This window comes from Hyalella azteca, unplaced genomic scaffold, assembly GCF_000764305.2.
Source record: "Hyalella azteca isolate HAZT.00-mixed unplaced genomic scaffold, Hazt_2.0.2 contig17967, whole genome shotgun sequence".
NCBI lineage: Eukaryota > Metazoa > Arthropoda > Malacostraca > Amphipoda > Hyalellidae > Hyalella > Hyalella azteca.
Window position 1 is genome coordinate 762,335 of NW_025947728.1, and position 14,798 is coordinate 777,132.

At 37.3% G+C, this 14,798-nt stretch overlaps 1 protein-coding gene across 4 annotated transcripts; it reads left to right on the forward strand.

The window, feature by feature from the left end:
- Positions 1–1,124: 1,124 nt before the first annotated feature.
- On the forward strand, positions 1,125–8,846 carry LOC108673436. Of its 4 annotated transcripts, none has more exons than XM_018161266.2 (5): positions 1,125–1,451; positions 4,166–4,363; positions 5,951–6,027; positions 6,417–6,608; positions 7,232–8,846. In XM_018161266.2, exons 3-5 carry the CDS (start codon positions 5,998–6,000, stop codon positions 7,742–7,744), a joined length of 735 nt encoding a protein of 244 aa, XP_018016755.1. In that variant the 5' UTR covers positions 1,125–1,451; positions 4,166–4,363; positions 5,951–5,997; the 3' UTR covers positions 7,745–8,846. The 4 variants fall into 4 exon arrangements, with proteins under 4 accessions (XP_018016755.1, XP_018016757.1, XP_047741395.1 ...); XM_018161268.2 differs by having other exon boundaries at positions 1,125–1,310; XM_047885439.1 differs by lacking the exon at positions 4,166–4,363.
- Positions 8,847–14,798: the final 5,952 nt, after the last annotated feature.

Genomic DNA, 14,798 nt, shown 5'->3' on the forward strand with positions numbered 1-14,798 from the left:
GGGTTACGAAAAAAGGTAACGATATAATAATGCACTAGTCTACGTTATCGACGTCAGGGTGATGCTGAGTTTCCGACAAATATTGAGCATCCAACAAGAAAATGCTGTAGGTTTTGTTCTCACACAGCAAAAAGCAGGCAATTGGCGCGATGTCCCGTCAAGAGCCAGTTCCACAGTCAAGTGACTGTTGCTTTGACTTTGGATAAAGAGCAATAAGCAAGCTAATATTTTTATGCAGTGGACTCTGTTTCCTCAAGACATACTTAGTCTATGTATTGTCAGAAATTGTGCGACTCATACCCAACCATTGCAGCCAGAGCTGCTCCGTGATGGTTCCCCGCAACTAAAACAATCACTGAACCAAATGATCAATTTGATTGATCATTTTCGATTAATCCATCCATCAATGGAGGCATGTGTTAATCGAATCGACACTTCAGCGAACTCGCCTGCGAGCTCGAAACTCGGTCATGTGTTACACTCACTCACTTACAGCATGTGCCGATTCACAATTTGTGTTATTACCGATCCGAGCGAGTCTTGCTGCAAACACATAGAATAGAATAGAAGTGTCGGCGTTGAAGACATAGGCCCATGGCCTGTTGCCGATTCTTGAACTTTTCGTGACTTGATTCACAAGGGATCCGGCCTTTGGAACCCGATCTTTCCATAACTGACGATTGATTGAGATAGCTGCTGGACTTATTGCCTGCTCCGTAATTTGCTAGGCATTTTAAGACTGAACATATGCTCCTGCATAGCTTCGTCTAGTCTGTTTTTGAAGATGTTCATACTCGGAGCTTCAACGATGCTATCAGGGAGGCTGTTCCACATGTCGGTGACTCGAAGCGAGAAGAAATGTTGTCGCATGGATGAGAATAGAATAGAAGTGTCGGCGTTGAAGGATAGCATTAGCTAACCTAATTTAGAAGGCGACAACGAAATTAACGACACAATATTCTAAATTGTTATTAAAGCCAGCGATCTGTGAGTGCTACAATTCACGCAACCATGAATTCACGAGGCAATATCCCTGTTGTAATATTAAAGTTAGCATGTCTTCCGTACGAGCGATGCTCCGGACGACAACCGTATTTCTTAGTTCTTAGTAAGCCAATCGTGGATACGCTCTAGTTAGTATTGCTATGTAGGTATTTTGAGTCGTTTGACACTTGGAGTTAAGAGAGCGACGTACGCAAGCTCGTGGCAGTCGCGTTTGTGCTGCACTGCTGATGCGCGTCAAGTTTGTGCTGTATCACAAAACACCGTCAAATCATTGAGAGGAACAGGAAATTCACTCATTTGAGTAGGTAAGCCATCTCATGGGCTCTGAGGAAGAGGTTAGGTGCGTAGTAAATTGGTTTCGCCTATGGACTCCAGTCCAAAGAGATAGGTTTCTTACTTTATTGTCAGCAAAGTTGAATCCTCAAAATCCTGACGCTCTGTTATTGGTAAGTTGTTTCTTGTTTGTGTTCGAACTTTGAAGTGACTATTGTACCATAGTAATTTCTGAGTTATATAGTATAATAGTCTATCATGAATCATTTATGGTGGAAATTTCAAACTTTGTGATCAATTAGGGGGCCTAGTTCTGGGTTGTTTTAACCGTTTAGTGGCGTTTACCTAACCATTGTTGTCGATTGTGTGGCAAATATCTGTTCCATAAAGATAAACTGTACTTGATATACTGTCATTACAGATTAGGCTAGGTACCTACTGTGACCTGTGTAGCCTATTGTGTAACTGTAAAATAAAGCAAGACATGTCGTGTTGTGACTGGAAAAAAATGCAGAGTAGGTAGGCTTAAATCCCTATTAAACAATAAAAATGCAAATTTCTCAATGAAACCTTTCTGCTGAATTGTGAAATATTAATATCAATTCAACCTGGAATATCTTGCAGAATTTTTAAAAAATTACAACTTGAATGGAAAAAGATCAGTATAGCCTATGGCTTGGCCCGTAATGGACGAATAAATTACAGAATAATTGTAAATGGCCCCATCATCCCATGGGTGATTTTTATTAAATATGGCCAAAAATATGCAATTGAAATATCATTGAATGGGTGCTTTCATTTCAAATACCTATAGGATTACACTTTACAGCCTCAGGTACCTACCTAGGAGCAGGAGGTAGCTTTTGGAATTGGCAAATTTTTCTTTTTGGTTGACAGATAGGGAATTGGTATTGGGTATGGTATATATAGTTTATTTAAAATTTTAGATGAATTTTTAAGATCTAAAGTTGGTAGTAAGAGTTGAGTCATGACTTAGAAAGAAGATTGGTATTTTTCTCACCTGTGCTACCTATCATGTCCTATGCACATGATCGCATCATAGTGACAAACCACAGTTTTTTTAGAATAAATTTATTTTTAATTTCCTCATTTATGCAAGATTTAAACCAATTTCTTATGTATGATAATGCTGGTATAATGGTATCCATGATACTTTACTGGTCTACTTATAGGACTCAAAAATGAACTTAAGGGAGACTCTAAAATACCTGCTTTGCCACTTTGATGCGCCTGTATTACATTTGATAAAAGTATTCTAAAGTCTAAGCAGACCTCTGTTTAATAATCAACTACTTTTATATTGACTCATTGAGCAACTTAGTAAGAGACCAGGCTGAACTGCTAATGAATATATAAATCACCGTCCTAAGCCCTCAGGCAATAAAAGACAGGCATCAGGCATTAAGCCTTGAGTTCTTCCCTGATCAGTTAACTGTAAATATGTGTTTTGGATAATTTATTGTGTATTACTGCCACTGTGTCACAGGCATCATTATTGTAGGCATGGAATCAGGATTCAGGAATGTATCTAGTTTCAGTCTCAGCTGTTACAGAGCTCTCCTCAGTCTCCTGCCATATTTGGAGCCACAAGATTCCTTCCAAATTAATTATCTTCTTTACAATTGTTAAAAATTTACAACTGTACTTCATCAAGCTGCAAGATTACAAAATTATGAAAATAGATAATTTTAGATATGCAGAATTTCTGTAATTAGTAGAAATTTTTTAATATTATGTATTTCTGTAATTTTCTAAATATCTCTGAAAGTTTTTTTTCATAAATTCTACCAAGACTCACTATATGAAGAATTGCTAGTCAGCTGGAATTTTTCAATTAAGATATTGGCATCTATTCAAATTTCAAGCTTCCCATCAAGACATCTTGATATTAAATTAGTAGGCATAGTGGTCCGGGACTCTGGTGGTCCCCAAAAAAAATTGATTGATCAATTAACATTGTATAGATTGGTATTTTCCACCCATTTTGATCAGTATATATAGATATAAAATTAATGAAATCAGAGTTTCATTATTCTGCCATAGCTCATATTTCAAAAGAATATTTCTATGGGCCTTTGCATTGCAAGTCACTGTGGAGATTTGATTTATTGCAGGACAGAGGAAATTGTAAAAGTTGTACTTTGTAACTAGAATTAGAAATTGACTTAGAAGACTCTCAAAGACATTATGTGCAGAACCAGGTCATTTCTGGTATATGTCTGATTTGTATTTATCTTGAAATTTATAAAAAAAGTTTTCAGAATAAAAGTTATGGATTCCATTCAATAAGGCTTAACTGAAACTGAACATTCCTTATTAGTTTTATTAAATCATTCCTGACATGCACATTCATTTATTTTTTAATTATATATTTTACTAATTTTAGACATTATTTGGCTGAAAGATGCTTACAAATTAAGACTCATCAATTGTGCATGGTAGTATGCATTTTCAAAGGTAGTGGTAAACAGTGAATGAGTTATTTTACAAAATTTGAATATTTTTATTTAAAATTAATTTACTTGTGCATTTATAAATTTGATATCAATATATGAATCTTGCTATAAAATCCTAAACATTTTATTTTGCAACAGGCAAATAAATATTTCATGATGTTCCTCTGGTTAAACTTGGCCCTTAATTCAAAATTTTGTCTCTAATGTGCTACGTATATGTTCCTGATAAAAAGCTTTTCATACTCACACTTCTCTTGCTGGAACTTCATAATAAGTTAACAAAACATGCATACTGCAGCTCAAACCATGATATCTATCATATTCTTCTAGCTTTCAAATTCACATATCTTTAACAAATATGTACTTTGCATATGTTTTTTCATTAGTTTAATTCATGCTTTTTCTTGCAGGAGTTGACCCAGCAGATGACTTTACATGGTCTCTCACTGTCTGTGTTTGAGTGTCAACTCAATTTATTTTCACGTTATTATGACAACTGGTGTGCTGCTGAAAGGAATTTACTGATCTTCAATCTTGGACAATTAGATAGCTCATTTGTGGCAAATTTACAGGCTCTGGCAAACACCCACTACTAAATTCTATTCCATGTAAGTCACCTATAGAGGCCTCTAAACAACCTAATTTTCAGTTTTTTTTCCCAAATTTTGGAAAAATTGCCTTGGCTTGAAATTTATACTAAACTTTAATGCTTCTACTATTGTTAATGCTCAAAAATTGACAGGCATGTATTGCTAGTTGTTTTTAACTAGGAAGCTAAATCATGCTAAATTTAAAAAAACATGTTAAATTAACATTTTATATTAAACAAAAGATAAAATTAATATCAAACCTAAAGTTTAGGTAGGGCTAACATAAGATAGTTACAAAAATATGTGTAAAGTTTATTTCCCTAGCAACAATGACAAAAATTGCTAAAACTGTGCCCAGGAATGGGGGCAAAATTGCAAAACTCTCCAAATAAATTTTGATCTGGAGATATCTGGGGGTCACTTTTTTTATTTCATGTCATGATTGGACCTGACTGACTGTAGAGCAAGTTATGGGACCTAGTGATGAAATTAAAAATGTTAATGGATGGGTTCCTTTGGCAACTTGAATTGGCATGAGTTGTTTTTAACATCTTGCACATGTATTATGTTTATGTCACATTTATTCAAACAACAAAAAATTGGTTGAATTAATATTCAATCAATTCATTTTATTTCACAATGTTGTCATAGTAGTAAACTCTACTGTGAAAGAGCAATAAATTAGCTGGAAAGTTATTGACTGTTAGGAAATGCTTCACTTTTACAACACTTCTCTTTAACTTCACTTCTTGTTGTTTGTTTGTCTGCAATAAATCTTATATCTTATCTTATATTTAACACTCTTCTACCTTTCCAATTGATCAGAAATTTTGTAAACTTGCTTAAAGTTTGAGACAACGCATGAATCAATTGAGGGAATAAATAATTTTAAAAATTAAATTATTTTTTAATATTGAAATAAAATTAAAAAAATAATTTTGTCTGCTACAAATCTTTTAATTTATATTTAAAACACTTCTACCTGTCCAATTGATCTGAAATTTTGCGCGCTTGCGTAAAGTTGGAGACAATGCTCCACTCAATTGACAGAATAAATAACTTTGAAATTTTAAATTGTTATTAAATATTAAAAAAGATTAAAATTAATTTTTTTAATAATTGAAAATAAAATTAGAAATTCATTGTACATGTGTAACATCAGAGACACTGATTCTTTTGAAGTGTTGACTTTAAAAGTAATTTTTAAATGCATATTATATATATCTTTGTTTCAATTGTGTAAAACATGTCACATTTATATATATTAACTATTATACATAGTAAATTTTCATCTTCTCATAAAGTAAATTGAAAATTCATGAAAGTATATTGAATTATTCATAGACAATCATGGCTGTCAATACCATAAATTTTTATATAGATTTTAAATATAAAATGCAGCTATGCTTAGGTTATGGGTTCATCAATACAGATTATGATGATAGGAATTTTTAAATTTTGGGAATTCTTACTTCCTTGACTTCTAATCAATCCTCTACTTTATTACTCTGTATAGTTATTGAATTAGTTGAATGCTGTATACATAGGTATGTACATTTACAGCTTATTTATTTATTGTGTCTATTTACATGTTCTTGCTTGCAGTGCTCAACTAAATAATTTTTTCTGCAAACTAGAAGATCTTGATAATAATGCCTCAGCACCACACTACGGGTGATCAGGTCAGTGAATACTTCCATTCCTCATTAACTTTGACCATTTTAATTTAATATGTTACCTACTCCAACTTGGAAGCCTTCTTGATGTTCTAGTTGGGAGCCATAATCCTAAAACTTTGACTTTTATGCAAGGCACAAATGCTATGTATATTTACCATTCAAATTAACAAGTAAATTTTCATGTTTTTTAGACATTTGGCTCTATGGTCTGGTTTTATTATTAATTTACTGTGTCATTAGCATTTTTATGATTGAAATATAGTACCGGTAATTTATTTTCTGTCAAGTATTATATAATTTTTTAATAATTTAATTTATTATTCAATTTTTGTCCCATTTCTATAGAAATAAAATTTTCCCCACTTGTTTCTTATCAACTAAAAATTTTATAGGTCCAGTTTGTGGGCGAGTGGTTCAGCAGTTGGTCAGAGCTGCAGAGGAGTGACTTCCTGACCTCACTGCTGCAGGAGCTTCGGCCCTCACATCACATCAATGGCGGCCTCCCTGAGCGCCTTGGCCACCTTGCTATTGCTGCTCCTGCCTCAGCATCATCATCAAGACCTCCTTCCATTTTCAACTGTCAGGTTAGTTAATCTTTATGCTTGAGGTTCAAATATTTTAGTCTTGTGTGCACTGTATCTATTTGGGATTATGAATGGATTGTTGAGCTTGTGTACATCCAAAAACACATGTTGTTGGCACGAATGTTTGAAAATGTATCAAAACTTGAGGGTGAATTCATTCATATCTATTCAAGAATAGGGTTCCACCATACAAATAGTTTTTAAGGAATTAATTGTTTTACTTAACTTGTACTATTTTCTTTAAATTGATGTTTGAGGTTAAGAGGCATGACAGAAGAAAAGGATCTAGGAACATTGCTTAATTTTTTTGCCATTTGTCTAAAGTCGTTGTATTTTTCTGATGTACCGTATGTTTTCTTGCATTTTTTATTGTCAGTTGTTTGATGACCTGATATTCATTCCAATACCCAAAATATTTCGTATCTGTACAGTTTCATGGACAAATTTGGGAAGACCTTGGAATTCTGCTCCTTGTATTAAGATTATTTCTTGTAGCACTTGAGTATTGAGTTGGTAGCTTTTCCTAATTTGTTATTGAATATCATAAATATTGTTGCTAATTAAACGGGTGAGAGAAAATATCTCACTTTGTGCTTGTATTATGTGCTTTATGTATTGCACAGGTAAAGCTTTTCCACGATTGGGTCGGCGGATGGAGCGCCGAGGAACGCGCTAAGCTTCTGACATCACTGAGGGAAACGGATTCTTCATTTGGGCAATCACTTGATGCTGCTTTGGCTGCCCTAGACGGCGACGCTCCAGCGGCTCCTCGAGAAGATCCCGAAGGCGTGGAGGTTCCTCAACCAGTTCCTGATCCTATACCTGAAGGAGATTTGGTTAATGCTGCACCGCCAGCTGAAGCTCCCGTTCCTGCAGCTCGTGCCTTGGTTGGTCATGCTGCAGGCGCCGACAGTGATGTAGACGAAGCCCTTGATTCTTCTCCTCCATCCACATTGAGCTCTCCTAATCCTGGCGATGGTCGTGCGGATTCTGGACTTGATTCTCCGGCAGAACCAGAAGGTGAAGACGAGGGCGGCCATGTTGTCATCGTGGACGAGCAAGAGGTTGCTCTCGCTGCCGTTGGACATGAGAATATTGAGCGTGTTGGTGACGAGGGAGATGGTATTCCAAACTGAATTTTTTGGGCAGTGAGACGATGCTTCTAGGACGACAGATATCTTTTGGGAATTAATAGTTGGCTTAATATTATCGAGTTCTGGTGCATTTTGTATTGCTGGTGCTTATTATCAAAGTGCATTAGGGTGAAATGTGCACTTGGCGGAGGCCCATTGCTCCTAAGTGAAGTCTAAGGCTGTGCTCAACATTCCTTATAACTTATTATTGTCATTCATTTAAAAATGGAATTTAATTGAATCCACTTTTCATTGTGAGCTGGTTGTCTGTTGTCATTTTCCAAGGGTTTCAAACTTAGCTGTCGGTCTACTTATCCGCTCATAACAGTTAACATTGGTTCCAGATTTATTTCTATACCCCAATGTCATTATTCACTTCTCGTGTGCACTCCAAAATCCATGTTTTTGCAGGGTTTTACTCCAGATTTCGTAAAATTTCTTCCTAGGAACTATTATACAAGTATAATTGTATAATGCTATATGTATATTAATATATTTGAAACATTTTTAAAATTATAATTGTTGCTTTTCAAACAATTTTTTGAATTATTCGATTTTGCTTTAATTTGAAAAGTCAAGCTTTCAACATGAAAAGTCCCTTTAAAATGACATTGTTGTTTGAGATTTCTTTGAAAGTATTATGAGTGACTGAGTAAATTATTGTTGGGGTGCTGAATGCTGATATATTCTAGCAGGTAATTTTTCTTTCAAACCTTCCAGGTAAATTAGCAAATTGTTCAATGTTATGGTTTGAAGTAGTCTTGATTTCCTATCACACTGTGAGAGATGAACTATTCTATAAGTTTCAAATGTGCTCTTTATAGTAAATCAATATTGCGTTCTAAATATTTTTGCTTTAATTCAAACTTTGGTATTCTTTTTTCATACATCAATCTGAATGTTGAATGCACGAATCAAATATATCTTTTTTTCTGCTGTGTCCTTCAATGTTTAATTTTTTATTAACGTATGCGGGTAGAACTTTCAGGATTGCTTTCTGTAAGCTTCTATTTTCAATATAGAGTTGTGCGTGTTTCTCTGGATCCGATTTAGTTAATTGTACGCTAAATTTGTGGATTTTCTCTTAATGGGAATTATTTTGTGCTCGTTTGAAGTTTAGCTATGATCCAGGATCATGCAATTTCTGAGCAAATGCAGATTACTAGGTAAAGATTAATTGCATAAGGTACATATGTATATATCACTTCATTTCCAATGCTTAAAATTGAAATTTGGAAATGACATAAGTACGTACTACAAAGGATATCATAGATACAGTTAAAAATTGAAACATTAATTTGCATGAGGACAATTTCAACGTCCTGACAAATCCGGTGGTTTGCTAATTGATAGCAGGAGGCTCGTCCTTGATGATGAGAGCCTCCGCTATCAACAGTCTCGTAGCGTCGGGGAACCGCATGACGATGCTGGTGCAGGCCTTTAACGTGGCGTGGGTGATGGTCTCGTTGTGGGCCTCCCGCATATGATTCTTTGGTCCTCCAGCTTGCAGATGGCATGTTAGTCTGCAGCTCAAGGTCGTGCTGGTCAAACCGATGCAATTAAGATTTTAGAGAAGTTTACAACCTTCTTTCAAGCAGGAAAATTTTTTAAATGATATAGGTTTCTTTATATAGATTTCAAGATTGATTGGCAATATTGAGTATAAAATGAGTATTAACTGTATAAAAAATAAACTGTATAAAAAATTTGTGAAATGAATTTCTCGAACTGATGCAAAATAAACACGTGTGATAAAGATCTTCTATTAAGGTAGACCTGTTACCTATTGCTTCTGGCTGGACTGTATTAGTTGTCTTATGCTTTGTCGTGTCTTTTAATTTTGATGATGTCTAGTTTTAGCTGTGGTAAGGTTGAACGTGCTGATTGTGAATTGTTTTTAGTACCACAATCATATATTTTCCGGTATGAACATTAGGTTAAATCTTGTATATACTTCAGCAAACATGTGATCTGTGTTCACAATAAGTAGTCCTAGTAATAATAGCTCTTCTGCAATCTACTTCTACAAGTAGAATGTAAAACTCTCGCAGTAGATTCATTTCTCGCAACGTTATTCTTTAGATAAGCCTCTTCCTTGTTTTCCATAGTCTCTTCAATTGAGACATTTTCTGTGGGTATTGTTTGAGGTTGCACTTTTGATGAAATTCTGCATGGTGCGAGCAGACCTGCTTGCGCTCAGAAAATGTTCTTGTTTACCTTACAGCATTGTCTTGGTGTTGTGGTGGTGATCCTCGGAGTGAAGAACATCTCATTTAATTCCTCATGTGGAATTCAATTTAATTGTGTCTCATTATGATAGTGTTGGTGCAGTCCAGATCATGCGTACCAGGACCCGAAAACTTAAATTTTAAGTGTGGTTATATTTTATTACGCTCCTAAAGTTGAATAGTGCTTAAAATAATTGCTACCTCTGCGGGACTCGCTAGTACTGTTCTTGCCAGCTTAGGTTTTCTTAGTAGTATAACATTAGTTGCAGTGATATGATTAGTATTATCATAATTTTTTATTTGAGATGTATTTTGAGAAAGATTTCCTCAATTTTTCTTTAATACTAATGACTTGGGTGGTCTTGTATGGACTTCAACGCTCATTACATTTTAATATGTTCTTTGTGTGTAAAGAATGATTGTAAATCCAGGATTTCAATTCCTGAAAAAAAACATTTAGTGAATAGGATTTTCTGTTCGAGTTGCACTTAGGAAGACGTGCTGGTAGCTGAATTATTTTCAATGATTCCACTATATCTTGAGTCTTTTTTTCTGTATTGGTGTTCAACCTAGGTGATTTTAACTCCAATTGGACATTCTCCCCTCCCTAATGCTACTTACGTTTTAGCGCATTTTCTCATTTATGGAAAAAAGGCGCTAGTGTGCTCGTCATGTCCGTCCGTGACCACGTTTTCGTCGATGAGAAAATGCGCTCTCTGTCACTCACTGCAGTGAGTACTGAGTTATATTTTTTAATGTTGTTCACGCTGTATGAGTTACGTTAATTTGTATTGATGAAAATTAATACATTGAAATGTATTTATTAATTGATACATTTTTCGTGCCTTCAGCTACGGTTTACTTACTGTACTGCTGCTCATCTATTCATATTGTAGAAGCTCCCATCTAGTCTTGTATCTTGACCTTTTTCAGTACGACTGAGATTTTCTAGCAATCTCTCTTAGGTTTACGTTAGAATGATCAGATTTGTTTGTTTGTTATAAATCTTGACTGTAATATCATTTACAAATATGATGTATCATTGATCATATTTATTTCCAATGCTCATCGGTTTCTAATCGCGGATTTAGTTGTCAAGTTAGCCCCTCAGGGGGGGGGGGGGCGGACTTCTGACGCGTGTCTGTGCTCGTCAGAAGTCCTATGGGATTTCACTCTCCTAGAGGGATTGTTCCTGAGAGCCCTACCGCTGAGCTCGCGGTGTCTGACTGCGGCTCTCAGTTGTGGGGTTAGATTATTATGTAGGTAGGATTCCTCCTTATATTAAGTTATTATGTAGGTAGGATTCCTCCTTACATTAAGTTATAATGTAGGTAAGATTCCTTACATTTCCCTTCTCTGTCTCTCTCGTGCGTGCGGCCAACATCCCGTGTAAGCGACCTCTTGTTCGAGTGTCTTCGTTTCTGTTGCTTTTCACCTGTCCCTCCTTGTAATTTCGTCTCTTAGAGATGCTAACGCTGCTTCTTTCGAGCCAGCTTCAGCGGGCTGGAAAATTGAGACCTTTGGCCTCTTGTGGGTGATGATGTCTTTGACTTGACAACTTGAGATTTTGAATAATTGAGCCCTTCCGCCTCACTGGCGATGTTATATTTTGGTCTTCGGTGCGAAATAGGTTGATAGCTGAAGCGCTAGCAAACCATTATACTACTACTTCTACTACTCTACTACTACTACTACTACTACTACCACAACTGCTACTTGTCAAGTTTGCTGTATGTATTTATGGTTGTATTTGTCTGACGCACTTTAGGCCACATAATTTCGTGTTGGCTTATTAATGTCCGAAGGTTTTTATGCCAAACCGCTGTGAAAACCGTATCTTGTCTGTTGAAATGTGTTGTCTGTCATATCTTCTCGCGTGAAAACCATATCTTGTCTGTTGAAAATTTTCTAGTATTCCTGTGATCTTACGTTGACAGGAGTAACGCAAGTCCTGTTCATGCTTGTGTGATTTGTATGTTGAAATAAAACATATGAACTGTTGAACATGGAGGAATCATATAATTTTCCTCCTTTGATGAAGAATGAAGGTGAACTATTGTACTCAAAAAATAAATTTGGATTTTTAGATTTTATCCGTTCCGTGCTTATATTACCACAGCTGCTTTTTTATTCGTGGAAATGAGTGGGCTTTCTTCATTCAATTGTTGTGAAGTGTATGAGAGTGTTCGACCTTATCTGAAAACTATGTTCTGAATGAATATTGTGGATAATTGTATAGGTTTGCCTGTGAAGTATGGAATTTTGACACCCATAATTTATTATAGCCGATGTAGGTTTGTACGGATTTTCGGCCGGACATTTACTCGTGCTGAACTAGAATCTCCACCCACCATGTTCTTCGAGCTAGCAATTTATAGAGGTCAAGCACATTTACCTAAAATGAGATTGTAATATTAAAAAAAAAACAAAGAATGACGTAACTTTATCTTTATTTTCGGTCGACTCGTATTCTTACTGGTGTCATCTTGTCTTAATTTATTTAAAGAGGGTTGCATATGCTCTCTGTTTTATTTACACTGGTAAAGCTAAATGTTCAATATTTTTCAGTTGGAATTTTTTTAAGCAATACGAATCTTGTTATTTCCCTCTACCTTTCCATGTAGCGTATATGGGAAGTTGTCCTCGTTTGAATTCAAATACGTGTCCTTATTGAATCAAGCAAGGTGGAAGATTAAGTTGGAAGGCGCATTTGAACTAGAGGCATTAAAAACTAAATCAGACTGACGTCATCTTGCATCTGTTCAATGATTAAAATCACTCGTATTCAAGGTTATTATTGACCTAAAGACGAAGAAAAAAATTAAATAAGGAATGAAGATACTGATGAATTGAATAATTTGCAAATGAAAGTCTGTTTGAATTTTTAGGGAAATGATGTTCATAATTAATCATTTGATGTAGATAATTTTAAAAAAGCTATTCATTGGATGAGAATTTTTTTCTCTTAGCTGATGTTTGTCTCCACTTCCGTTGACTGCTAGCCATTCTCATCGTGTTGCAATGGCTCTATTCTTCGTAAGTCTTCCTCATCAGGTTCATGCCGGGACTTGTTCTTTTTGTCGGTTTCGGCCGACATTTCCACTGAGAGATCGAAGACGATGGAACACCTTATCCATGGGTACGTCCAGAATTATTTGGAGCCATAAGCGGTAAAATCAAGCATGTATGCTTAGGGCGTCATATCTGTGCGTGTGGGGCTCGACCTAGAAAATGGAGGACAGCTTTGCCCAGGCACGCTAGAGGTCGTAGCAGCTTACGAAGCAAGATGTTTATGGTCATTGTGCGGTATGTCTACTGCCACCGCTCGAGTAGGACCTTCATTGTCATTTAGCATCCGGCCTTGCCTACTCACGTTTGCAACATTTCTCCGCCCAACAATAACCTGAGCGCACCTAACCTAAACCCATCGGCTGCAGGAAGTAGAGACGAGCCCAATGAGCCAGTTATCGGCTGCAAGAAGGTTGCGACGGGTCGCCTGCCGAAGACCACAACGCTCTGGATGTAATGGACCATCATGATTCCTGCCTTCCGGAACGTAGCCTTCAACACTTCAAGCCGTTCGTATCTAGGCCGTGGGTCGAACCAGCCCTCGGTCGAACGGCCACTAGTCGAAGGACGATAAATTTTGGAACAGAACTATGCTATCTGAAACCTTTATTTTTAATTTAACGATGCCCGGAAGTCAGATTCGATCCGCGGCCTGGAGGTGCACGGCAGGTGGTGGTCAAGGCCGGAGGAGGACAAAGCCGAGTGGTGCACGGCTGATTGGTCGATATCCGGAGAGATCCAAGGCGTTCGATTCAGGGCTTATTGGTGCACAAAATTTGTGGTGCACGGCTGCGCTCCCGGTCGCGACTCTGGGCACCGTAAAAAGAAGGCAAAAGAAGTAAAGACGGAGTTGGTGGAGCTGCATGCTGAACTGTCTTTTATGAGTGAGCATGCTCAAGTGTTGCTTTATGTTAGCTAAGCCTACGGCAGTATTATCTGGAAGCGCTATCACCGGTCAGGATTACGGTGTTCCAGCTGCCTAGCACTGTCTGCCGCTTCTAGGTAGCTGTGACATGTGAGGTTGTGTTGTAGTTATTGCATGCTGAGGCCAGACGTGAGCGCAGCCGTGCACCACCAATTTTGGGCACCAATAAGCCCTGAATCGAACGCCTTAGATCTCTCCGGATATCCATCCACCAATCAGCCGTGCACCACTCGGCTTTGTCCCCATCCGGCCTTGACCACCACCTGCCGTGCACCACCAGGCCGCGGATCGAATCTGACTTCTGGGCATCGTTAAATTACGTAATTTTACGTTCACCGCATCTGAGGTTAGGTTTCAGATAGCATAGTTCTGTTCCAAAATTTATCGTCCTTCGACAAGTGGCCGTTCGACCGACGGCTGGTTCGACCCACGGCCTAGATACGGACGGCTTGAAGTGTTGAAGGCTACGTTCCGGAAGGCAGGAATCATGATAGTCCATTACATCCAGGGCAGTGGTGGTCTTGGGAGCGCTGCCGTAGCCCAAAAATTTGACTCTTAAATCAGCCCAAAAGCCAATGCCAACCCTCTACATGCAATAGAAATAGTCAGTCTAATACCTATGCAGCTGTTCTTACTTGCCTCATCTCGCCACACCAGCTTGAAACAAGCAATGCATCATCCCACAAACTGATACTACAAACGGATTACGCCCAATAGCTCATACACCAATAATTTAAGCCCATACCATCACTTCTTACAAATGCCGTAAGCCACAGGGTCCGCAGACCGCACCGGACTGTCGCATCACCTTACCCACTTCGCAGGCGTAAGCCCA

What these genes read in the sequence shown, in the direction of transcription:
- LOC108673436 (XM_018161266.2), top strand. Translation starts at nt 5,998, where the DNA reads ATGCCTCAGCACCACACTACGGGTGATCAG. An exon ending in ACCACACTACGGGTGATCAG is followed by an intron (nt 6,028 to 6,416) that starts GTCAGTGAATAC and finishes AAAATTTTATAG; the next exon opens with GTCCAGTTTGTGGGCGAGTG. An exon ending in CTTCCATTTTCAACTGTCAG is followed by an intron (nt 6,609 to 7,231) that starts GTTAGTTAATCT and finishes TGTATTGCACAG; the next exon opens with GTAAAGCTTTTCCACGATTG.